The sequence below is a fragment of the Opisthocomus hoazin genome, chromosome 5 (genome assembly GCF_030867145.1).
Source record: "Opisthocomus hoazin isolate bOpiHoa1 chromosome 5, bOpiHoa1.hap1, whole genome shotgun sequence".
NCBI classification, from domain to species: domain Eukaryota; kingdom Metazoa; phylum Chordata; class Aves; order Opisthocomiformes; family Opisthocomidae; genus Opisthocomus; species Opisthocomus hoazin.
This window is the reverse complement of record NC_134418.1, coordinates 10,073,594-10,099,010: the sequence shown is the minus strand read 5'-3', so window position 1 is coordinate 10,099,010 and position 25,417 is coordinate 10,073,594. Positions and strand designations below refer to the sequence as shown.

Here is a 25,417-nt window from a genome sequence, read left to right as displayed (position 1 = left end):
CTGCGTCCAAGTCTACGTCAAAATGTAATGAATGACGTGATGTGGAAGCAACCTCTGCCTGATTCACCAGACTGAGTTCATCAGTAGCTGAACTCTGAGAAAGTCAATGGATTTCTCTGACTACAGGCTGCAGCAGTCTTTGCAGTAGCATAGGACTCTTCATGCTCTATCTACAACAACCAATTGGATTTGGCAATGCAAATAATTTGGCAGATTCGGTGACTGACGGTGAGATTGTAACATGGTGGTTCCCGTATAATTTAATCACAGCCATACTACTGAGATAATATAGTAGCAAATTGCATTTTAGCTCTGCTCCTCCCTTGCATAGAAACAACACACCAGAATTACGTCAGAATCATCCCACATTCTGCAATATGGCTGTCTGAAGATGAAGGGAAGGCTTTGAGCAATGACTGTCATACACTACAAGGCTGGGGTTTTACCAAAGGCTGCTGGAAACCAGCTCAGGCCAGGGGAACACCCTTCCTAAGGGGCCAAACACAAGTGCCTCAGGCAAAAAGCAATTGATGGTCTCCATTCCCACCGAATGTGAAGCCTGCATACACTTTCCACCCACTAACACTCTGGTGTTGGCTCACAGAGCCAACAGAGGCAGGCAGAGTTGTAGGTTTCTTTCTGTATTTAAAGGTACCTACAACTGCCTGCCCTTCTGCTCGGGCTTTGCATTCACTTTGTGAAGGAAGGGCCCAAGGGTGGTTCTAGTTGCCAGGCACAGCCTGCTGAAAGCTTGGGGAGTTCACATGTCCAGGCAAATAGCTGCTGACAAACATCTGCCACTGTGCCCCCCTGCTCTCAGGTGTCCCTCACGGGTCACTGCTTCAGAGTGAGCATTTTCACGCCCATTTTCAGAAGAAATGGAGGCTCTCACCAGTGCCAGCAACCTCATTCTCTGGAGCAGAAGGCCAGGTCCTCAGTGTGGTGATAGGAGGGCTGTCCTCTGCCCTGGCACTCTGCCCGCCAGTGGCTATTTTGTCCACCCCTCTCGCAGATGCCATGCTAAGGGTGTACAAAATGGCGCCTGGTCTAGAGCACACAAAACGGTGCTGTAAGTTCTGGATATCCAAATACAGCACCTTGGAAGGCTGGTTCTCCTCACTGGCTATCCCTTTTCATCTTGTGCTTTAGGAAATTTCTGGGGCACGCCACATCTCGAGCATGTTTATGTGTATCAAAGAGGTGCAGAATGCAGTTGGTATCAAACACAAAACTGAGATTTTGGTTTCTGAGTTTTTCTTGACTTATTCATGTATACCTTGACATGCTTCTGTGTGCTACAGTGGCCACGGCACCTCTTGCAGCGTACAGCTTCCTGCTTTCCTTGCTCAGTGCTCAGCCAAGCCATGCTATTCAGCCTGGAGGACTCCTCCCCGGTGAGGATGACAAATGTCCATGCCATTGGGTTCACGGTGATGGCTGCTCCTCCTCCCAGGCTTTGCATGCACGACTGTTCTCCACAGAGCCAGTCTGTCACCAAGGCATATGTGGCTGGATGCCTCCTCCAGGTTGGCAGTGACTGGGGGGAGTATATGGGCATCCCAACAGCCAACTGTTTGCCAGAAAACCTCTCGCTTGCTAATTCCAGGCTATGAATTAGATGATAAAGTGCCTGGCCTGATGTACATGATGTACCTGGTGGCCTTCCATCAACAAACTGCAGGTCTAAATGGCAACTAATCTTGAGGAGACAATATAAAAAACTTGCTCGCGTGCCACGTACAATGAAAATTTTAAGTAGACATACCACAAATCAGACCTCATGTCAAATGGAACGCAGCTAAATGCATTTTTCCCGAGTTCACCGTGTTTGTCTTCCCAGCATTTAGCTACTAGTTTGGTTTTTTTCTCGAGTGTCGCCTGTTTCTACTTGTTCTTAGAGCTGGCCAAGGTCCAGTACCCATTAAAACAACTCAGGGCCTTCATTTACTTCCAGGTCCAGATCCTCTCAACAAATGTTTAAATGAGACTAATTCAAACTCCGTCACAATAAAATTGTTTGGTTTTGTTATACAACTGTACGTATGGGAAACAACTAATTATTTGCAATGAATGAGGAAGGTTTTAAATTTCACAACTACTTTTTATTTTTAACGATAATGAAGCATACAGGAGTCCCTACACTTCATTCTTCTGAATTAATTAACAAATTCAAAATCACCATTATTCAATGCCTTATTGGGCATGGAGTACTTGTTCTGTTGCAGGCAATATACAGCAGTCTATTTAGATACAGAAGGTCAGGCTATGATGGGTCTTGTAAGTCTCTGAACATAAATTCATACCCTTCTCCTTAGTCCTCCTTTGTGAACGTTCTTAGAACAACCTTGGTGTTTCCTTGCTGTTGCCCATCTTGCTCTTGAAACTAACTCGTGGTTGTTCAGAGAAAGGAAATACAACAAGCACAGTTCAGGAAGATGCATAGAAATGAGGACCAGAATTTGAAGTAAATTTTTTCTTTAGCTTCCAAGTAGGAAAATCAGTGATTTTTGTAAAATGAGTTCAAAGTATAAGACTCACCTCTTTATTTCCTGTATAAATTATCCAGATATTAGCTAAACAGGTAATAGTTAGACACTAGTTATTTGTATCTTTGACGCTAGAAGTCATCCAGAGCTATCATGCCTACAGTTTTCACCTTAAAACAATCGTAACTCAAGGATGTTGGTATTTTCATATTTGACATATTTGCTTTTGATACATCCACAAGTGAGACACAATGGACTGCATTCTGCTTATGAAAATAGTATTCCTCCATTGTCAAATCTGGAGGCCAGAGATGGGAAAGGAAACATGGCCTGTACCTCAACACAGCTGAGGGGCAAAGCTGTATCACAGCTCAAGAATTCTCGATTTCCAAATTCTTCTTCAGGCTCATACTATGCTTAACTGCTACCAATAAGCTTTATGTGCTTTACAGTCTGCTATACATTCAACTCCCACGTACACCTGAGTAGTGAGTTAAAGGCATGTTTTCTTAAGCAATTAAAAAGAAAAGGAATTAAATATCAGAGAAGATAGACTTGTTATAATATCATTATTGTGTTTCTGCAAAAAACAAGCATAGAGCCATAGTTTTACCTCACCATTTTCATTTATTTATATGAAATAAAATCTGACATAAAGAGAATCTATCCTCTTGAGAAGTGTCTTTCTGTCCCCATCTATACTGTACAGACCACTAAAAGCATGTTGGTGTATCAACAGTTAGAAAACAGACATATTCAGTAATTGGTGCTGCAGACACCATCTATCTTTAGTACCTTAATGCTTTTAAGACGATGAAATACCTTCTGCACCACTACAAAAAGGCTAGCCTTCTGTTTGTTATTTCACAAGGCCAGTACTTCAGCTATGGATAACATTAACCCTGAAGCCAGCTCATGATCAGCTTGAGAAACACAATTTATAGGATCAAATTTCTGTAGCCCTCAGTTCCCTGTTCTGTATTTCTAAGGATAGGGCACAGGGGCTTTGCTCTCCCCAGGGAGAACATTTTACAATACAGTAAGCGGACTGTAGGAAATCCAAAAGGCGGTTATTGTACACACACACAGAGTAAACAAAGCACTCTGTTTGTGCTAAACAGGCCTGAGTCACCTCCTGTGATTTCCAGTGAGTTCATGAAGAATCCCATGTGGGCGTATAAGGGTACAATTTGGGCCACAGTGTTGAGAAAAGAGCTCTGATAATGATCTCAGCATGAACAGAAACCTATGGAGTTCAAAGAATGCATTCAAACAAGCCAGGCTGAACAAAAGATCCATCATTTACTGGAGACTTTTCTGCAAAGAGTTGCTGTATGGAAAACATAATGATGGATGTAGTGAACTGAAGCTTTAATAATGGACATTAATGAACATCATCAATGTTAAGTCTTTTTTTTCTCTGCTAGGGACAAGGCTGTGTTTACACACAGACAGCAATTGTACACTTGGGGATCCTCACTGTTAAAAGCTCCATCGTGGACTGCTGCTTTGTGTTTCAGCTGGTCCTTTTGGTTTTGCTTTTCCTCTCCATCATCTTTGAGCTCAACGGCCAACCGGAAGTACGTGTTTCAGGGATCCAGCTGTCTCCCCTTTGCCACCCAGCTCAGGGGTGGAGCAGGTGAGACAGGTTTGAAGCAAGTGGGCTCTGGTAAAGTTTACCGTGTGCTTCAGTCTCCCCAGGAATGAGGAGAATGATGAAGTGGTTTTCATCGTTCAAGCCTCCTTGTGTTTTTCATTCCTCCCCTAAGGAGTTCAGGGAAGGAAGTTAATATCATGAACTTCTTTTCTAGCCATATACATAGAGAACGTAACATAAGGACATAAGCTTGTCCACACTGGGTTAGACCAAAAGCCCTCTAGTGTGAGATCCTTCTCCAGCAGTCAGTGAATTATCATGAGCATGTGGGGGGAAAAAGATTTTCCTTCCTTTCCCCATGTGGAGATGCAGAGATGCTGACTGCATGTTCTGAACAGACCTCCAAGGCCTGTTCAAGGCACAGCCAGAATTAGAAATTGGAAAATCACGGTGTCTTTTCAGAACTTTAGCAGACAGACCCATCCTGCTTCATCCATTGCTGTCAGAAATTATTTATTTAAAATGTTTACTGGAGCAAAAAGGAGGCTAAATTTTTTATACATATGTATATTATACATACAGAAATATATTTGCAATTGACATTAGTTTTCCACTTCTATTTAACTTTTGCCTCCAAGAACACTCTTTAAGTGAGTGCTGCCTTTCTCCTTTGCTAGTAAAAGCACCTGCAAATTAATTTCCCCTTAAATTTCAAATTGGCAAGTACCGGTTTGCAAAAGATGCGCCCAGCTCTTCCATGTTTATTTTGGGAACAAACACACCGCAAAGCCTCTCAGACTTTCTGTGTTCCACACAACTCCAGCTGAGCATGGGTTATTCACAGCCACCTCTTCAATCTGCATTTCATTGCACAGCTCACTAAAGCAGGCTCTGGAAAGCTTGGAAAATCCACATGCCATGCTTGATGACAGTGGGGAAAATAATGCCTCCTTCCACATCCGTGTGCACAACATCTCTGTGCTCCCCATTCCAAATCTTGTCTCTGCTGCCGCTGTGCTGGCTTTGTCTGCAGCACTGCCCTCGTTCAAAACGATTGCAGCCTCCTCTTACCGTGCACAGCACATAAATCTTGAGGAGGGTGCAGCTCTGTTTCCCGGTCAGGAGAGTTGATTTGCCAGGAACTCAGCCAGGCTGCAGAAGGCAGGTATCTCTTTTTCCCTTCATGTTTGATCCCCTTTTCTTTCACTCCATGGGTCCTGGCCAGGGAAGGACTAAGTAGAACGTTGATTTAGGCAAGGGGGTCTTCTCTCCTGTCTGCCAAGAGAGGCAGAGGCAAACTTTCTGCCTTGAGCCAGCTCCAAAGAAAAAACATCCTTTGTGCTTCTCTGCCTCGGGAAAGGCACAACAACCTCTGAGCCTTTCTTCGTTTAAATTACCTTTGAACTACACTGGAATTCCTGTTAGCCTCCTTCAGCACAGCAAGTGCTTTCTCTCAGCGGGGTGAGATCTGTCTTCTGGCAGCAAACAAACAGCCAGTACCAGTCCCCTCCACAAGCCCCACTGCCGCGGGAGGAGGTCTTGTCTCTGGGTATCAGCCTGGGGCAGGTGGAGGAGAGGGCATAGAAACCTCATGGCTACTCTTAAGAGAACTACCTACACACTTTATAACTATTGCTTAGAAAATCAGGAATGTATATGGGATGTTCAGATCACCCAGGAGTTACCTACAGACTAGTTCTGGGTACAAAGATATAACTGGTTTCTAAATATGAAATTTCCATCTGGAGAGGGTATTCCAGGGGCTTTTGGAGCATTCCACACAAAAATATAGGCAAGCAACACCAGCCCATACACTAGCTAGATTCAGCAAGCAATAATACTACTTAGCTTTGATGTTACCTAACAAGAATCTTCATTACAAGCAAGATAAATTGCGTTCCCATTTTTCAGAATGAAATCCAGAGACTTGTATTCAGTGAGTTGTCCTGAGACTCTGCCCAAAATTACTAATTTAGAATGCACATCGAATTACACCCAAAGAAGGCATTAACCCAGGCATGAGGAGCTCTGGCGATGTGGAGATCATTACCAGGATTTATTCATCACCTTGCCTACCCAGAGACAGCACCACACTAACATGATTACACCATTGCTCTGACAGGAGGACTTGGCTGCGCTTTTTTGCAGCCTACTGCTTGCATTCTACCTCGTGTACAAATGCCATATGCCCAGGGCTACCTGCAGCAGCACTGCACCAAAAGGAAAGAAGACAGCTTGGTTTCAAAAGGTCATGAGCACTGCCTTGGCCCCGCAGCAAAACATTGCTGGAAGTGTTGTGTGGGAAAACAGACTTTCTGCTTCAAGGCCTCCTGCAATTAAATCCTTTTGCAAAATATACAGTTTCTTCTAGGAAGTGGAGACTCAAGTGCATTCTGTATTTAAATTAACTTCAAGAGCAATAATAAAGTATTTAGGTATATTATTTTCTTCATGCCATCATAGCAATTATAAGCAGCTTTAACACAATCACTGAGTACAGAGTGTGGGGCCCTTAAAAAAGCTCACAAAAATCACTACTGTACTTTTAATTTCAAATCAGAGTGAGTTTGAATTTATACTTCAGCAAATAAGAATATATTCATAAATTTAACCCAAATACAATGTTTCTTTATTTCCGTATTCAAAATAGCATTTTTTTTCTCTGTGGATTTTCCACTTAATTAAAGACCAGATATTTATTAATGCATAAGCACTGTCGTTTTTCAAAGCAGTAACAAAGCACACCAAATACTATAATGCATCTTAACTTTTTATTACATTGTATTATAGACAAAGAGGACTACACACAGAATAATCACTGGCATCGCAATCGTAAAGTTGCAGTGTCACTCTGATCCCTTTGGGAGTCAGAGAACATCCACTTGTCATTCATTCCACCTTTTTGTCGTAACAAGCTGCGTACATCAAAACCCAACCCTGAGCAACCATTTTTCTATAACAGAAACACAGCCAAAAAACCAGTGCTTGCTAACAGAACTTTGCAAGGTACTTTAAGGTACCAGCAGAATAAGCATACACAATAGCAATACAGAACCATCGACATGCTGCCCCCGAAAAGGTGAGCTGTGCTGGAAAATTCACAGGTTCAGTGCTGGAACTCCACCTCCTGCAAACAGACAACTCAAAATCTGTGCATTACTCTGGCTCAAATCTAAGTGGGAGTAAAGTAACCTGAAGTTTGTATTTTGTAAAGGAGTTGTGTTCAACCTATTGTTTTACCTCTAAAATAAAATACGGTCTATGATAAGAACCTCTGTTTCTTCCCCTCAGTCAGTTACTGGTGCTACAGTGCTGCTGCTAGAAGCAATGTGTTGCTGTGTCATGCTGCTTCTTTTTTATACAAGCTGGGTCCTGACAACCTATAAAGGGTTTTTCTAGAATACTACAAAGGACGAAGCAAATATCCTCCTTGAAATTCAGGCTGAGAACCACATGCCTTGCAAACAAACGTGGCAGAGTATATGGTAATACACTCGTTTGTATTATTGAGTATGACTGCACACGAAATAATAAGTTGCCAGTTCCCTATTCCCCTGTGCTACTGTGGTAGATAAAATGGGAGAGAAGCGGTTTGGAAACAAACCGACAGCTACCATCATCAGTTACTGAGCACCCTGACAGCACAATATCAGCCTCTTCTGGGAAGACAGGCATATCAATAAAAATTGGTAAAATGACTTTGAAAACCACTGCTGTTGATACTGTTCCCATACTTTTTCTTGTATAAACATTTCTAGCCTGTACATAGATGCTCTAGCTGATATACAAATCTCTGTTAATTATACTTTGGGGATGATATTTTAAGCCCTATGAAAAAATCTATGATTATCTACAAGAACTTTCCACTGGGGCCATTTCTACTCTCTCCCCCCCAAAACAAAGGAAAAAGGAAAACAATGAGAAAGAATTTGCTATTCTTTTTCAAAGAGTAACAAGGCGCAATCTTGTCTATTTAATACTACTGCACTGCCTAAATTGTTTTGTTCTCTCGTCTCACTCTGACTGCAGCAGGAATATTCATAGTGCCAGCACCGTAAAAGTCCATGTAAAGTCCATGTAAGAGCTATGGACCATTTTGGTAGAGCTCAAATTTCTCAAAATACAGTTTGCAGGAGACTCCTGGGCACAGAGGCGTTTTGTAGGTGCTCTGCCAAAACTCTCTGTAGAGGCCAGTTTGAGTGATTCAATCCAGCATGTGATTTGCTTAATGAAAGACACTTCTCCAGAAGATTTTGGCAGACACAATCAGTTCAATTGCCAGGCAGCATTCATGTGATTACAAATGTTACTGATCACATTAGATACTTAATAAATCTCTCCAAAAAGATCACAGCTACTGTGTGGCTCTGAAGAAATTAAAATTGTGATGCAGATTACTGTGTTTGCTGTGCGCTGGACTATTGATACAATTGGGAACAAATACCTTCTTTGGACTGCCAAGCAGTCAGTGACAACTATCAATTTCTATATAAAGCCATGACTGCTTGTTTGCAAATGTTTAGCTATGCATCATTGCAAGCTAGTTTCCTTTTCATGTTAGGGACACATTTTGCCATAAATATAGAACAGAATTTGACTCCACTGACTCTCACAGATCCATGGCAACTCACATGTGCTGAGGGGTTGGTCTGAGAGTCCCAGGACAATTTTTGGCTTGAAATACCAGAAAAGTGAGATGCTATCCTTACCTAAAACGCATGAGTGAGACTTTGGCATGGTTTCTTCTGTTGATACTTCAGCAGATGCAATATCACATTCAGTAATGATAAAACCCATCAAAGCAAAAATGATCTAACTGAGCTGTACCTGTTTGGATAAAAATTGTTTTCCTTGTTGTGTGGCACAACTTGCATGCTGTATCTTCTTTTAATTTATTGAACAGCATTTTAAAAATGAATAAATGTCCATTGGCCAAATCCCAGTGCTCATTTCAGTGTATTGCACGAAAGCAATCACACAGGCCTCTCTTTTCCGCTCTCAGGAGGAGGGTTTCTGTCTGCAAAGAAACGTGAAATCAAAGAACTGAATATATCATTTTAGAAGAGTACATAATTGATCAGACCTAATCCCTCTGCTCAGCTGTAGTCAAGGTGCTTGGCTGAATGAAAAATCATAGTTATTAGTGCTGGTTTTCATCCAGAAAAAGTGATGAAATAAGTAAATTCAGAACCAAGATGCACGGAGAGTACGTCTATAGCTTAAATGTTTTCATTTTCACAGTTAACTTCTAGGGAGTAGGCTGTCAAAATTATTAACGTGTCCTTTATAAATGCTGAGAAAAATTCCACTTTCAACTGCACTGCTCTTAATTCCTTCCCAGTGATTGATGGCTTCCTGTTGACGATGTCTTCAGTACTGTATAATTTAATTGCGGCAGATAACATGTGCTGAGGAGCCAGTTGTGCTCTCAGTTACACTGCTGTTTCTCTAGAATAACCCCCAAGTTCAATCCAGCTGTCAGTCTAATCTTGTTGTCTGAAACTCATAATCTCTCAGGGCAGATCTAGACTTGAGTTTGTGGCTCCTATTTTAACCTGAGTTAATTTACTGACAGCTGCTTTATTATCAACTCCATTTGGAGCCATGCCCCCAGAACTCCATCAAAAGCTTAAACATCATTCTCTATACACATCATTTAAAATTACTTGCTCTTGTTTTTGGAGTGTCTTAGTGGAAAAACATTTCCAAGGTTTTTTTCTCTGTATCCTGGGGGAAAAAATATCTAACTTCATATCCTCAAAGATATTTATGTATCATTTATTTCATTGTGATCAAATAACTTAAACCATTTGTGGGTTCTGGTCTCACTCTTTGAGGAACAAAGGCTGAAATCTCAAATGGCACTATCATTTCAAAAGCTGAGTCTCTTGCAAGCCTCAAAATAAAATTGTCAGTGCAAGCAACTCACATTAGCAAGTCCAATTGTGACTGAAGAGAAACTGAGCATATCATGTGGTTTTCACCCTGTGGTCTGTGGTCCCTTAAGCAGTTTGCAGACTGACTTTGAAGAGTTTCTTGAGGGGGGAAAAAGTTACCAGGCTTAAATTCACAATGAATGGGTTTCCCATCTGCACTGGAAAAAAACATTACAGGTTGAAAACCACTTCTTAACAAATTATCTAAAAGCTCTGTGAAACAACAAGGTCTTCAGGATGCTGGTGTTCCTCTGATGTGATGCCTCCTGACAAATTAGAAACAGCAAAGTGCTAATTAACAAAGACACAGAGTTTCCAAAGGAGTAGCTGGGCACTTCTACCTGGGGACCTGCTCCACCAAGTTCTGCCTTGCTTGGCCAGCAGTGCCTCTGTCCCCCAGCAGCTCCCATGCTCTGCTACTCACTTCTTGTTCTCAGACTGCAAGCTTTTGAGGGGAGAAGCTGTTTCAGAACTGCTTTTCCCTCCTCTCCGCAGCCCTCTATCCTTTTGAAGTCAAACTTTTGACATGCACCTTTGCATTAAAGAGGGCTTGTTCACTTTCCTTGTCTGCTTTCACTTATCGGCTTAGTGCAATGGCAGCCACTATTAAACACTGCTCCTCGCTTGTACAATGCAGTCCTGGATGAGTGAATGCTCTCATTGTTGGGAGCCCAGTAGAAATCACAGAAATCATCTTAACATCAAACAGGCTTATTGGATTTCACCGTAATGCCAACAAGCTGTCACTGTTACCACAGACCCTGCCTAGGCGTCACTCATGACTATTTAGAGGCAGGAAGAGCAGCTCCAAGAGCACTCAGTTGTAAGCAGAAAGACGATGAAAGAGAAGCATCAATTACAAAACTTAATTGTGGCCCTGTTGGCATTGGCTTAGGAAGTCCCTGCTAGGAACAGTCCTGCATGGGGCTCGCCCTTGTAGCAACAACTTTCAAGACTCAGGAGCTGTTGAATGACATTATTTGTGTGTAAAACTTGAGAAATTACAGTTGGTCAGCATGAGCCAAGCACCAGCATCTAAGTAAGGATATGGAGGCTGTACCTTTCAGAGAACAGAAGGCCACAGTGTGCCATTTGTAGCGCCATGGCCACTGGATTTCACTTTAGTATCCCTGCATCATTCAATAATTTGTATTTAACTAAAGCATCTCTTCCAGAAAGGCCTTTTGAGACTCATTCCAAAGGCCAGAAAATATGGACAGTAATATCCAGTAATGGACAGTAAGTACCCTTTCTTTACTAGCAGTATTAAACTCTCTCAGTTGTCAAAGGGTGGGTGATGTTCCAGATAGCTGGTTATGTTTGTTTTGGTGATGCCTTGTTCCTGTGCTCCTTTCTCCTCTGTCCCTTGTAATACTGAGAGCTGCCTGAATCAGTGCCTTGGCATGTCAGGCCTGCCCAGGTCCTCACAGAAGCAGAAGCCTATCTTGCGGCGCTCTGGGACCAGCTTCTCCCTTTATACTCTGCCTCACTCACCTCTTACGAGGCAGCATTGCTCTCTGATGGGTTGTATTCTCACGCTACCCTCCAAACAGAATAGCCAACACAGCTATGTCTGAATATCTCTGTAAGTGGGATTAAGGAATTGTGCTGCCTTTATTGCCTTCAAAAAAGTCTTCCCAGTGCAGCTTAGGCAGAAATTTAGCACCTGATTTAACTTCCCATCTAAAGCCTGGTGACACAGCCACGATTGCCCACGGTCTTGCCGTGTTGTGCGCAGGCACAAAACATTTCAGCTGAAGCTCATTCAAACAGGTGAAACCCCAGGATGCACCGAACAGCCCTGCATGGCTGCTGGAGGTAAAGCCTCTCTATCTACAGTCTAACACGTAACAGTTCTTTAGTGTTACGCTAGCACATGGGAAACTTTTGCGATGCAACCCGCACTGCACTCTGAATTCTGCCCTAATCAGTTTGCTATCGATAGCTCAAGAAAGCTAAGGTCACTCCAATCTTATCGTGTGGGGCCCTACATGATTGCCCTAGGTCACAAGAAACCGAAGCAAAGCAACATAATTGCCCTTCTGTGTTACAGTTTCAGACACTTAATTGATTTACCTCTCTTTGGTTGACCCTGCTGTGAATAACCCTTTGAGCAGAGCCTGACTCGGAGGAACGAGGAGCCTTGCTCACCCACCGACAGAGACGGCACTGGCCAAAGGCACTGCGCGAGCACCCAGAGGAACCGGGAGATGGGGCTGCAAACTGGTTTCACTCACAACAAGCTGCTTTATTGTCGTGTTGCCAGTGTTAATGGAGCAGTTAGAGAAGGTGAGGTAGGACAAGACGTACATTGGGAGGGCTTTATTTGAGGTGAGAGACCTCCTGGCTCCTGCAAACTTCAGCCAGCATGGGAACCACCGTGGTAAGTCCTACCCCAGCCAGTGTTTGTACATATTTATGGACTCACCTATGTATGCATTGCTAAAACCAGGGCATTTATCGCACTTTCGGTTTTTCGTTCATCGGGACCTCTGCAGCACAAGACCAGCATGTGAAGCTGCAAAATGCCACGTGTGCTGTGATAACTACCTGAGCAAATGTGTTTCCCCCTTTTTCACAGAGCATCAATCCATGAGCAAGGAATATATGTGCTCTCTTCTCCTCTGACAGCTGTGCCTGCCACTTTCTTGCTCTCTCACTCACTTTCTGCTCCTGCTCACTGAACTGTCAGTTCACAGCTCGGAAGCAATGCTGTGAGATAAAGGGTAAATAATCTTTCTTGTTCTTCCCTCCTTCATACATCTTCTTTCCTTCTCTATTTGACACAGGGACTGTCTGGGGTAATTCCTTCGCCTGTTATGCAAGGCTGACTACATGATCCTTAATGAACTTCTCCAGCCTGCGAAAAACACTCTGTGCCTTGTACAATCCTGTTTGCTGAAATGGAAGTGAGTCAGCAGAGATGTCACCTCAGCTGCGCACAGACAGGCAGACCCGGCCGCTTGGAGATGAAGGCTAAGTAAAAGCATTTATACAGAAACACATACCCGCGTGTCTAGATTATACGCTGTCTTCTTTAAATCCTGCAACGCCCTCTGCATGAACTCAAACGCATGGCAGTCAACACAGGGACGACCTGGAAAAAGGTGCAGAAGACATCAGTGTCATAGCATGAAACCTGGAGTGTGGCAGTACAGAGAGGGGCTGCTCAGAGACCCTGCAATACCAGGAGAAACCCCGCTTTATCAGGCACCTGCGTCTGCACGTGTACGAAGTTCGGGTTGCCGGTGGCCAGGGCTGTATCTGTCCTTGGGCAAACGCGTGAGGACCAGCAAAACCACAGGAGCATTTTGCTGCGTGTGCTTTTCTGAACATAGCCCAGGCTTGATTCTGCCCGGTGCTGTGTGCCTTCAGCCCCCAGCCTCTCCCCTTACAACAGAAATCCTCAGCCCTCCTCAGACATGGGTTAATTCTCAACCGATGCACTGAAAATAGCAGTTTGCAGTGGCTCAGAAATCAGACAGGCAGGTCTGTTTTTACAGGAGCTCTTACAGAGCAGCTTGGCAAGGGACAGTGCCAGATCTGTATTTGCTTCCTCTCACCTGCTGCCGTATTTTCTCTCTGCCAGGAGAGCAAAGCATCCCACCGGCTCTGCAGCTGGTGCCAGCGTGTGTGCACAGAGGGGCAGGGCAGGGAAAAGGCAGAGAAGAGGAGGAGGAAGGGACCTGACAACAACTAAAATGGCTCACTTCTGGACCTGGGCATGTCCGCTCTGTCAGGATTATTCACCCAGCACTGATCTCAGGCCCTTTCATTCAGCCACAGAGTTACTGATGTGTGGGTTCTCGGAACAAGAAATAGCAGATGCTGGAGGAGATGCAGAGGGAATGGGGAGAGAGGACATTTTACACTGATCACAGAGCACCCACGCTGGAGGGGGGTTGTGTGCTGAAATCCGTGTCCACAGGCAGCCACTTGTCCTGCTCTGACAAAGCAAAGAGGATGCAAAGCTGCTGCTGAGATAGCTGGGGAGCTGCCAGGAGCCAGAGAGCCACCGTGCACCACTGCAGCACCCCGCGCCTGGCACCCTGCTGCCAGCACGCACTTCTGAGTGGGGTCTGATGGAAGGGAGCAGCCAGAGTGCTGCTCAGTCCCCAGCAAGCCACGGCTGTGTGGGGTCATTCACTGGTATCTATGGCAGCCAAACGCTTCCATGCGGACAGGGAGGTACTAGTGGAACACCATAACCATGCCAAATGGTTATTTCACTTCTGCCATCCTGCCAGCTTCTGCAGGAAAACGGCACTGAGGACATCTGCCTGTACAGCTCTGTGTGTCCTGGATCAGCACAGGCAAAGCTCCTCAGACAGCACAGCTCTTCAGAGTCACAGTACAGACACAGCCAGTTTCACCACATCATGGGATATTCACTCTCTAATACGGTTTCCTGGGCTGTCCTCCTCGGTGGAGGGGCCCTCTCCAGGCACAGCTGTCTCTTGGCCAGCTGAGCACCCCTGCCTGCTGGGAGCTGGCACCCCTGCAAGTGCTGGCAGCAGGAGAGCTCATGCGATTCCTCCAAGCAGCTACATCCCAGGATGGGAGGCATCAATTTGACTTCCAGCAGTGCAGAGAGGACTCACTGAAGCAGCACCACTGGCAGACGAGAGGACAGTGGTACCTGGGAGGAGGTGACAAGCAGCTGGGGAGGCGCTGGCTATAAGCTCTGCTCAGCACTTTGGGCACTGAACCAGGGCAGTGCTGATCTCTCCATCAAGTATCTTGCACTAGCACAGAGCAACGTAAATGCAGTTCCCCAGATAAAACAAGGGTGACATCCCACTACTTGGAGAGCCTATAGCTACAGTCAGAGTTTTACCAGCAGAGCTGCCCAAGTCCTGACTCTAGCCAGGCTTTTACTGTATTACACTAGCCAGACTCTCACAGTAGCCAATAGCAGATACTTACGGAAGATATAAGAATAAGCCTCTAGCAGTGTTCTTCTAGCCTGCCAAGAGGTTGGAGGATATCCTGAGGCTGGCTAGTGTTTCTACATCTGCTAAGCCCTCCAAGAATTTTTCTTACATTAATTTGCCCTGTTGCTTCCTGAATCCATGTAAACTTTTGTCATCTACAGCATCCTGTGGCAACGAGTTCCACAGCTCTGCTGTTCACTGTGTGAACAGAACACCATTCTTGCTTGCTCTGAAGTTAACATCTGCTGGTATCATTTCCTGCCTCTAATTTTTGCACTGGAAGAGACACTTTTTAAATATTCACCCTCTTTGTCCCACTTATGACACTGCTGCTCTCCATCGTTCCCTGCCTTGGTGTCTCCTTTCCAGACCAAAGAGCTGGGTGGGTAAACTGGCCTATCTAGCTGGGCTTAACCTCTCTTCCTGCTCACAGTATTTTCAGTAGGATGTCCATGGACATTTCCCCAAAGTAATGACGTCTAAGGGTCTGATTTAACAAAGGTTTTAAACAAATCTAGATATGTGCTGTTGCCAATAGCAGAAAGCCCACCCTGCTTTCTGTCCTTGGCTACGTGTTCCCACACCTTCTGTCACTCACAGCAGGAGTGACCATGCAGTTGCTTGGTCAGCTGGATCGCTGATTTTTTTTCTCCAGATCAGATCCTGAATGCCCAAGTTCTGCGGCCAGAACAAGAAATAGGGCAAGGACAGGAGGCTAGGTTATGGGGAGGAGAAGGGCAGAGGCAGCACAGGCTTATCTCAGCTTAAAGCAATCGTGAAACCAAACCTTAAGTCATATCACAGCAAAGTACAGCAGAGTGCTATTAATTCCTTGCTGACAGCTGGGAACAGACTATCATTCATAGGGAGACTTAACAGGTTTGTGGATTAACATAATGAGAATTATCAAGAGTCAGCTATAATTCTTTAAATGGGTCCTGTCAGCATGAAGACTGTATGTTTCTTTGTGTATTTGGGGAGAAGTGGGGGAGGAGAGCTTCAAATACGCTTCGTGGCTTCTTCTTGGTGAAAAACTGGAACTGAAAGCACTGTGGAAGTCTAATTTACTTTCCCTTGCAAGAACATGGCATTTACTGTTTGCATTTCATGCACCTTGGCTAATGAAAACAGACTGACCAGCTTCTGTTCTTCAAATCCCACATTTCAGCTTTCACAGTGGGTGATCTGGGCTATAAATGCAATGGGAGGTTGGAGAAACTGCTCAATTATTTTTAGTGGATTGCACTGAACTTTGAAGAAAATAATCTGCAAACATTAGTAACACCACTTCACACTTGAACAGTCTTTTGCACACACGAAGTGCTGTGTATAAAGTGTAAGGGCATGATTAATCGCTGTTAATTAGCAGTGATTAAAAGCTGGGCCTGTCTCTCTGACTTGCAGAAAGTATGCCAAGTGGAGGGCAGATGATGATACCCCAAGCCAGATACCGGTGCCACACACAGGGCAGGACCTCTCTGCAATGCTACGAACTCTGACTGGCTCTCACGTCGTGTGACCCCTGCACCTCCCACCGTCAGGACAGCCCTGCTGCCCCTCTCCTGCTCGTGGTACTGCAGGAGGGACACGTTTCTTCCACCAAGTGGGAGAGAGAGGCTGGAGTGCTGTGTGGTCTGTGCGGGATTGTTCCTGCTAAAGGCACGTTCCCAGTCCCACGTTGCACACCTGGGAACAGAGAAAAGCATCAAGCACCACACTGGTCTGCCCTGCAGAAGAACACTTGGTGTGGTCAATGTACATCAGGTATCCCTGTCAAGAACGTGTACTGGAGTCCCCTTTTTCTCCCTGGGTCATCCAGGACCACACAGCCACCGTTCTACCTGAGCTGACAGTACAGACTTCAGCTCCAGTAGCAGGGGAGGTGTGCCCATGTCCTGCAGTAGCACTGCCCCCCAAAATGGGTCAGTGCCCAGGAGGATCAACTCCTTGACGAGAAAGCCAGTGGAGCTGACATCAAGCAGGAAAAGATCCGGGAATGTCTGTACTAGATCACATCAAAGGCTGCCTGGCCCAGTGTTCTGTCTCCCATGAGCTACGTCTTGTGTGGTACATTAAATGTGTCCAGGAGCACTCCCAAGCTTTGAGAGCAGCTGACATGGGACAGCTCATCTCTGGAACAGTAACTTCTGTCTTCCAGACAGGCAAATGGCTTCCTGTCATGGACAAAAGTGTGCCAGGGACCATCCTAGCAGGTTAGTTGTACAGTCATGTCTCCGTGCCAGGGGATGTCCATGGGCACAGGTTATAGGTGTGGCTAGCAATGGATGCCCATGACAGAGCACCAGAAAAGGGCAAGTATGCAGGCATGTGTCCCCGAAGACCCTCCCAGGCCTCAGGAATATGCTGAGGCAGCTCCTGAGCCAGAAGAACTGCTACTGTATCTAACAGCCCTTTCTAAGAATATTTTCCTTGATTTCACCCAATCCGTTCTGCAATCCCACACAAACTTTTAGCATCCACGGTGTTCTAAGGGAGGAATTCCATGGGTTAACTATCAGAGAGAGCCCTGATGGGCAAAGGAAAGTACCTGGATCACCTGGCAGCTACGCATCACTCTCTCAACAAGTGGCTGATTAGAAGCATCCCGAGTTCCTTGTTGCTTTAAAACTGTCATTGCAGCAGCACAAAGCAATTTGCAATACATGATCAGCTGAGAGTCTTCCTCCCAGCCTGGCCTCAGACATAAATACCATTATGCACTCGTAGCAGCGCCGCCAGCCACCATTACTCGGGGCTGAGCAGCCTGTCTCTGCAGAAACACTGGCCACAGAAACACTCTGACCTGCCCTTCTTTCCTCACTCTCACATGCAGGAGTAAGACAAGACAAGGAATCTTTCTCAAGGGCTCTTCAGGGGACTCAGTAGCCTGGTCACAGGACATCAAAACCATGAGATAACTGCCTGAGACTGGGGTCCGAGACCCTGGCCAAGAGTTCTGTTCTACAGATAAAATGGGAGTTTCTGCTACAGAAGCAGGACAAGGAATCACATATGCTTTTCCCAAAGAAGTGTTGACTTGCCTCTGCTAACACAGACACACTAAGGGCACATGCAATTTATTTTTTGAGCATGATTTTCTCGTTGACACAAAATGGACAACTTGTCACAAAACTTATTAAAGTTAATTAATGCATGCCTAGAAAACAGGCATGCAAAATATAGATGAAGTCTGTTTCAGAACAGACCAAAACCTATAGCACTAACAAAAAAAGAAGAGAATGGAAAAAGAAAGGAATTCAGCATTAAGTCCTGTAGAGACAAATAACATAGATGTATTTAAAAACTAGTAATGGAATTGCAGGAGAGTAAAATGTAGTGACTGAATCAGGTCTTGCGTTCCATATTTTGGTAGTCATGTAAAAAGACAGCTGTGATACAATGTAAGTGTGACTAAGATCCAGACATCGGTTTGTATGCAATTGCCCTCCTTTTTTTTTCTCTCCCAGAGGATATTTTAAGTTTGTAACGAGTGGCTACCTCCCACTTGCTGCCACCGAAACCCCCAGAGGACATTGACTCCATCCCCTAGTATCTTTGAACTATCATGTCCTTTTGGGGCTAGACATTTGCTGAAAATGACAGAGGAAGCTAATATAGAGCTGTGATCCAAATTCAAAGGTTCCCAGCTCCGCGGTGTGCTCAAGCCACTCTGGCACATTTATTTATTAGGTTTGCAGAATAGCAGCAGGATTTCAGAAATCTGTATATGTTTTACACATACATTCTTTGGGTCAACTTCCCCTGTGTCAATCTATAGTAGTTACAAGCCAGTTGAACTTGACCTGTTGTTCCAATCAAATACTAAAATAAGCAAACTGTAACACCCTAACAGAAATAAACACAAATTTTCTTCTAAAAATATCCAGACTAGCCAGGACATCATATATATTGTGGCAAATCTAGAAACGAAACTCTCAAGAAGCAGACCTAAAAGACCTACAACCGAAGAGCTTTAAAACAAGCTCCAATGAAAACTATAGCATGTAGTTAGTATCTTTTCCTAAATAGCTACTAACCCTTTGCTTACTTGCTGGTTTTATAAGTGCTGAAATGCATTACAAATTCATCGTTCCTCCCTCGCTAATCAGGCAATGCAATGTTCCCTTGGAGCTGAAGATCTGTGCGACTGCTGTGGGTTAGGTGGAGGAACCAAGGCGGGACGCGGTGCAGCAGGGCAGGTACCTACTTTCTGCAGGAATGACGCTCCCAGTGTCCTGGCCAGCCCCCACGAGCCTCATGCTTAGCAGGCCAACCACCGAGACCAACAGGATCGCCGCACGCAGCACGCTCCAGACAGACGGCAACGCCATTACTCTCATCAATAATTCAAGCTTTCTTTCCTGCCTGAAACGAGGAGAAATAGTCAAAATCAGCAGTTTGCTCCCAGCACACTCCCTGCAAAGGAGGGGACGAATGTGACAAGCACAGACCCACACGTACACGCAAACCCACACGCACACATCACCGCAGTGACAGGCCACGGGCTTGCAATGCACCCCAAGGACCAGTTTGCCAAGTACCTGATCTTTCTCGTCGCCCGTGTGCCAGACCCGTGGAGCAGCTCTAGCAAGCAGGAGAGGCTCCAGCAGCCACTCTGAGCATGCGTTCCCCTTGCATTCCCCCTTCCCTGATTAGGGTCATTGCCATGGAGATTTGCTATAGCAACACTGAAAAATTGGAGCTGCCAAGTGAAGACGAAGATTTAAAGGGACCACAGTGTGGTGGATGGTTGCTGCTGTACTCTGCCTTCGCTCCTCGAAGGCCATGTCCTCTTCTTGGAGAACACCAGCTGCTGCCACTCACATGAGAGGGTCTTAGGCAATTTTTGTGTTTGTTGCTTTTATTCCCAAAGGGACTGTGTTGAAATATGCAGCTCTCATCCCTTGCTTTAGCTGCAAATCACTTCAAGTGAGATTTTGTCCTGGGAGGTTTCAAATGAGATGAAAAGTCAGAAGTTTACACAGAAAAATAAAGATCCAGGGCCTGTTGATGGCACCCTGGGCTCTGGGGCAGACTCCATCACGGGCTTCGTTTAACTGATCTGAAGATGAAGCCTTGCGGACAACAGCAACGTTGGCACATGAGCCAGCGAGGAATATGCATCCTGCACAGCATTGCAGTAGGTAATCATGGTAACGGCCCAGCCAAAACCTACGGACTGCAGAAGTTTAAGGATGCTCACTTCAGGCTCAAGTCTTGATCTGGGATTTTGCTAATAGGCTGTGTCCTGACAAAGCTTAAGCATGAGCCCTCCTGGGTAGGGGATCTCCATAAGGACCTGGCTGAAATCAAGCACTCAGAAAGTGGAGGTGACACCTTTTTGAAAAGAGAGGGAGAGGCTCTCAACATCTGTTTGCCCCACAGTGTGGTTAAAGACCTATCTTACGACCTATCTGTTCAATGCATGGCCTTGTTCTTCTCTCAGGGGAGAATGCTCCACCTCCTCTCACCGGGGAACAGGCTCCAGCCCTCTTGGTCTGCACAGAACAGCTAACTTGCCAGGCTGTGGGGGGATCAGCCTTCCCAGGCTGAGACACAATTTATCCCTGGCTTTCTTCAGCCCTAGGGACTGTCACCAGCAACGTACTCTGCTTCTGTTTTACCTGTCCCTGTGGCTTCCTCAGAACTAGCTCTCACATCCCTCATTTCAATGTTTATGCTTTTGGACCAAGTTAGTTTAAAAGCCAGCACAAAGGAATCCGGGCTCTTGACCATTTTCTGGCAAAGTGGAATTGCCCCGTGCATGCAAGAGAGGACTTTGCAGGGGGGCAGCCCAGAGCCGTGGGCACAATTCCTACAAGAATGACACACTGAGCAAACTTTTAGCCCAAAGTGCAACTGAAACTCAGCTTCCCTTGCGTGGAAGGTCCAAATGAAGGTCTTGGTCAATGGCGTCTTCATAAGGTGAGTCAAGGCACACACTTGCATCAAAATGGCTCCACTGACTTTATGAGAAGCCAAGACTCCTAATCCAAGCTCTGAAGTCTGATGTTCTAACATTTTTTCAAGGTATCAATATAGTATTTTCTAAAATTGTAACTATTTTGTAAAATATTTTTCATAATTGCTTGGTCTTTTCAGTAGGTCTTTTCTAAACAGTACAACCCACAATGTAAGGAAAGGAATTTGATGTCTCAGGGAGGAAGGGCAACCACAGAAGTAAGTGAGGTGTTACCTATCTTAAACAACTGCAGAAAGTATAGAAGGGAATCAGAGCAGAGAACTTGGGAAAATATGGTAAAGAGAAGATGAACGTCCTGAAATATGTCATTCCTAGGATGCCAAGACTCCAAGGATGCCTACACATGGTTTGGTGATATCTTTTTATTAGGGTCTATATACCCTAGCAGTTGTACATGCGTCCAATAAAGCTTCTCTGTGAGAGGATGGGTTGGCTTTGTCTTGGTTTCTAACTGCTCAGCCACCCACTATCCAGACCCAACACTGTGATAGCACCACAGGAGTCCTTGCTGAACTGGACTGCTGCCATCCAGACAGTACAACACCATTGAACCTGCTCCCGCTTGTGACAGTGGGGGGGATCTGCTGTAGTGCCCTCTCTATGCGCTGTTTATTGTGGTGGAAGTTGTTATTTCTGGGTTACAACACACTACTAAGCTTAAAATAATACCCTTTTTTAATTTGCTTGGTGCCAACATAAAGCAATCAGACATTGCACTTGCAGAGTCAGGCCAGTTTTTGTGTCGCATGTCGCGGTCTTTAAGAAGCATGAAAAAAGCTCCCAACTCCTCTTGCTAACAGAACCCTGTGGTCCAAGATGCAGTTCTCAATTCACAGGGAACAGGAACCAGTCTGCATGGAAAAGTTCCAGAAATCTGTGTTGTTCTATCACTTCCAGCAAAGCTGAAGAAGACAGAAGCATGACAGCACTTGCATGACTGGCTTTGTTGTTACATTCACTATTGCCTGTCACTATGACTAAGGGATACAAGTACTAAATTTACTTTGAAGGATTAGAAAATTTCAGGAGATTCATAGGGTCCATTTGCTGTCTGAAGAAAGCCATAGCGAACCCCAGAGGGCTATCAGAAATATTTATACTTAATTTTCTTTTTCTACAGAGAATCCATTTTCTAATTATCTTTTGCTAACAAAAGAAGAGTTTCCTCCAAAATAACCAGAAACATTCAGGCATTTATTGGGAAGATGATTAGTGAGGATAGACATCTGGTAGCTCACTCAGAAAATCTCTTCTTGATGCCTGAATGTTACAGGTATTGAAAGATAACATCTTTGCAGTGGAGGAAGAAAATGTATCTACTTAGTTAAAATCACTAACACTACAGGCCTGAGTTAAATATGTGTGCATAAAAGGAAGGTGCAGGCGAAGCTTCTAATTTTAGAACTCCATTAGTATTTATAGTCATGGGTACACATGGCAAAGATAGGGGTGGTTAATCCCAGTCTAATATGAAGTGTTAAACCATTGCCTGCTAACATGGCCATAAGCCCTTTGCTGAGCTCAAACAGAAGAAAGCACAGAGACAGAAGAATCTGCGTCTGGTTACTGTTACTGGAATGACAGAGTGGCAAGAGAATACAGGCACAACCCCAGAAAGGCCAAGCAGCAAAAGCAGATGCACATAGTGAGAAACATGAAGAATAGCAAGAATGTATTCTTTAAACACAAAGGGAGTAAGGAAGACAAAAAACAAGTGAAGAGTTTGTTCTCTGTTCAGAGGAAGGGGAAAGTTAATAAAGTTGATGCCTAGAAAGTGATACAGAGCTTAGCATCTGTTTTATCTGCCAACTAAAATAAGGTGAACTAGTGAGCAGGAAGCTAACACAACTAATACCAGTGAACGTGTTTTAGGTGAGAACATCTAGCAGAAATTTGCTTTGGTTACACATGCTTGTCGGTTCGTGCCAGGTCAGTTTTCTGGGTTTCAATCTGCCTAGAGCTGTCTTTTTACTCAGGGCTATCACTAGACCTACCTTGGGATACTTAAAGAACAAACTACAGCAATCACCATCAGCAATTATTGCTGATTGCTCAGGGAAGATGTGAGTTATACCACCCATGGAAAAGGGTAAATGCAGTGACTACCATGAAAAGGGGGAAGAGAAACTGGAAAATGACACGCAAACCAGTTTACAGTCAATCCCTGAGAATGCTTTAGAAGCAATAATCCCATCAAGAGTTTGTAAGCATTCCAAAAACAAGAAGTGGAGTTGCAAATAAGAGGTATTTGTCAAAAGTCAAGTCAAACCAGTTTAGTTTCCTTCTGCAACATGGCAACAGGCCTTGCCAAATTTGGGAAAGCCAAATTTAACCAACTTCAGGAAGATCTCTGATGTTGTGCCACACAGCATTGTCAGAAGAACACTAAGGAAACTGCTCTGAGGCCAGCAAAACTGGCTGGGTCACTGCTTGAAAGGTAGCAATGGGTCACTGTCACCATGGAAAGACGTATCACATGGGGTCTGCGGAGACTCACTTTGGTCAAGGGTTATTCAGCATTTCATTAGTCAGCTGGATAATGAATAAGCAAAGTGGTTATTTAAGATGTAACATCAGTCTGGGAGGTTATAAGCAATGCTGGGGGGGAGGACTAGAATTCTAAATCACACAGACAAGTTGAAAAAAAGGGTCTAAAAACAGAATAAAATTTTATAATAAGAATAAGGTGCTACACTTCATCAGGAATAATCAACAGCTCATATTTAGAATGGGGAACAGCAGGTTAAGTGGCACTTCTGTGGTGGAGCTAGGGAGTCACAAGCTGAAATCAGTCTACAATATTGTGTCATTGCCAAAAAAATGCAATTATATTAGGATATTAAAAAAAAAAGTGCCAGAGCTTAGGCTGCCTTCAGCAGAAGGTCTGAGCTGTAGCAGTGCATCTGGTTTGGTCACTGCAGTACTAGGAACTAACAGAGACACCAACAGCAGCAGAAATAGCCAGAGATGTAAATGGTCTCAAGGAGGCACCACCAAAACACCTGGAAAACTTTTTCATAGTAGGGATGGCACTGGGACGGATTGCCTGTGAAAGACAGGGGGATATTTAAGTCTGTAAGTATAAATCGGACATCATTTGGGAATGGCATTGGGATAGTTGGCCCTGAATAAAGACAAGGGACGGACCGGGTGGTTTCTTACGGATACCTTTCCCTTCCTGCTTTTCATGATTTTCTCATTACAAGAATCATTGTCATCAGGCTGTCACTTCCCAGCTCACTGTGTTGTAATTCCAGCATAAACACAGACACCCCTAGGAGAAATGCATTGCCCCTGTGCAGCATCTGAAATTCAGACTAGTTCTCTTTCCTCAGTTATCAGGGCAAAGGCAATATTCTTCTGGTCTAAGCAAGTATGATGGCTAGAGGACACTCCCATGTTGGGATGGGTCACTGATGAATTCAGAGACATACGGCTGCAGGGCAGCTGCCAGGGCTCACAGCTTCTTAATCCTCCTTTAAATAATTATTTCCCAGTCTTGCAAATTAATTGAGAGGTGAGAAGCTGGTGCACTGTAGATGTTTCAGCCCATAAACAGAAGAAATTTTATTGTCTTTTTTTCTGACAGCCATTCAGGCCCTGAGAAGGACAGAAGATTGAAGCACTCTACACTTATCTTGACCCTCATGCCATGAGATAACAATGCACCTTTGCCTGATGGCTCAGTATCTTCTTTAAGCACTAAGTCAGAGGTTTAGTGGGGAAAAAAGGCGCTCTCATGAAATGACAAATTTGTTCTTGGCATCATTGCTTGGCAAGTTCCTCATCTTAGAGCTTCCTGGAAAACCCTTCAAGAATCCAACCACAAGCTGAACCTTGGTCAGACTATGAGGCTTTGAGACACTGCAGCTGTCCCAATAAAGTCCACCTGACACTGAAAACAGTGATATGGCTGCAGGTGGGGAGTATGATAGAAACTCAGCACCAAGATATCCTCTAATGCAGGAACTAGTCAACTCCAAGAGGCCTCTTTCACCACAGTGTAAGATGTGGGAAAGCATCCAGACTTAACCAGTTCTCCAAAAATCAACTGAAGCCAAGCGTGACAAGCACCTCTAAACACCTTTTAAAGCCCAGAATGCTTTCTGCTACACAGGAGGGGCTGCTGTCCAGCTATTGCGAAATGAAGGTCAGTTCCGGCTTTTGGTTCCAAGAAAAAGTAAGAACCACTGGCAAAGCACCAGTTTTCCTACTTTATATTTTAGGTTTGCATTGGACTGCTGGAAATCCAGCAACTGACCACTGTGCTGGTCATGGGGTAAACTTACAGACTAGGCAATGGTTGTGTACTGTTTGTGTACACTCAGTCTGAACACCACCGACAGTGAAGCTGATTTGCCTTGCTACTGCCAAGGAAGATATGAGCACATCATTTTTTATTTGCTAGAGAATTCTGTGTAAAAATCCCTTCCGAATTCATGAGTTCTGAGAGCACCTAATACTCAGGAAGAACATCAGCT

The 25,417-nt window shown here is 44.6% G+C and overlaps 1 protein-coding gene across 1 annotated transcript; it reads right to left on the bottom strand.

Annotated features, from left to right (window-relative positions):
- Window positions 1-6,546: 6,546 nt before the first annotated feature.
- LOC104329624 (NELL2-interacting cell ontogeny regulator 1) lies at window positions 6,547-19,611 on the bottom strand. The gene is made up of 4 exons (XM_009934765.2): window positions 19,495-19,611; window positions 19,161-19,318; window positions 13,028-13,116; window positions 6,547-9,100 (listed from the first exon to the last, which is right to left on the bottom strand). Exons 2-4 carry the CDS (start codon window positions 19,291-19,293, stop codon window positions 9,035-9,037), a joined length of 288 nt encoding a protein of 95 aa, XP_009933067.1. The 5' UTR covers window positions 19,294-19,318; window positions 19,495-19,611; the 3' UTR covers window positions 6,547-9,034.
- Between the last annotated feature and the right edge of the window lie 5,806 nt (window positions 19,612-25,417).

Bases quoted from the DNA above. Each gene is read 5' to 3' on its own strand.
- LOC104329624 (XM_009934765.2), bottom strand. From the start codon at position 19,293: ATGAGAGTAATGGCGTTGCCGTCTGTCTGGAGCGTGCTGCGTGCGGCG. The intron at 13,117-19,160 runs GTAGGTACCTGC...ACCTTTTTCCAG, and splicing joins GAGCGTCATTCCTGCAGAAA to GTCGTCCCTGTGTTGACTGC. The intron at 9,101-13,027 runs GTATGTGTTTCT...GTTTCTTTGCAG, and splicing joins CGTATAATCTAGACACGCGG to ACAGAAACCCTCCTCCTGAG.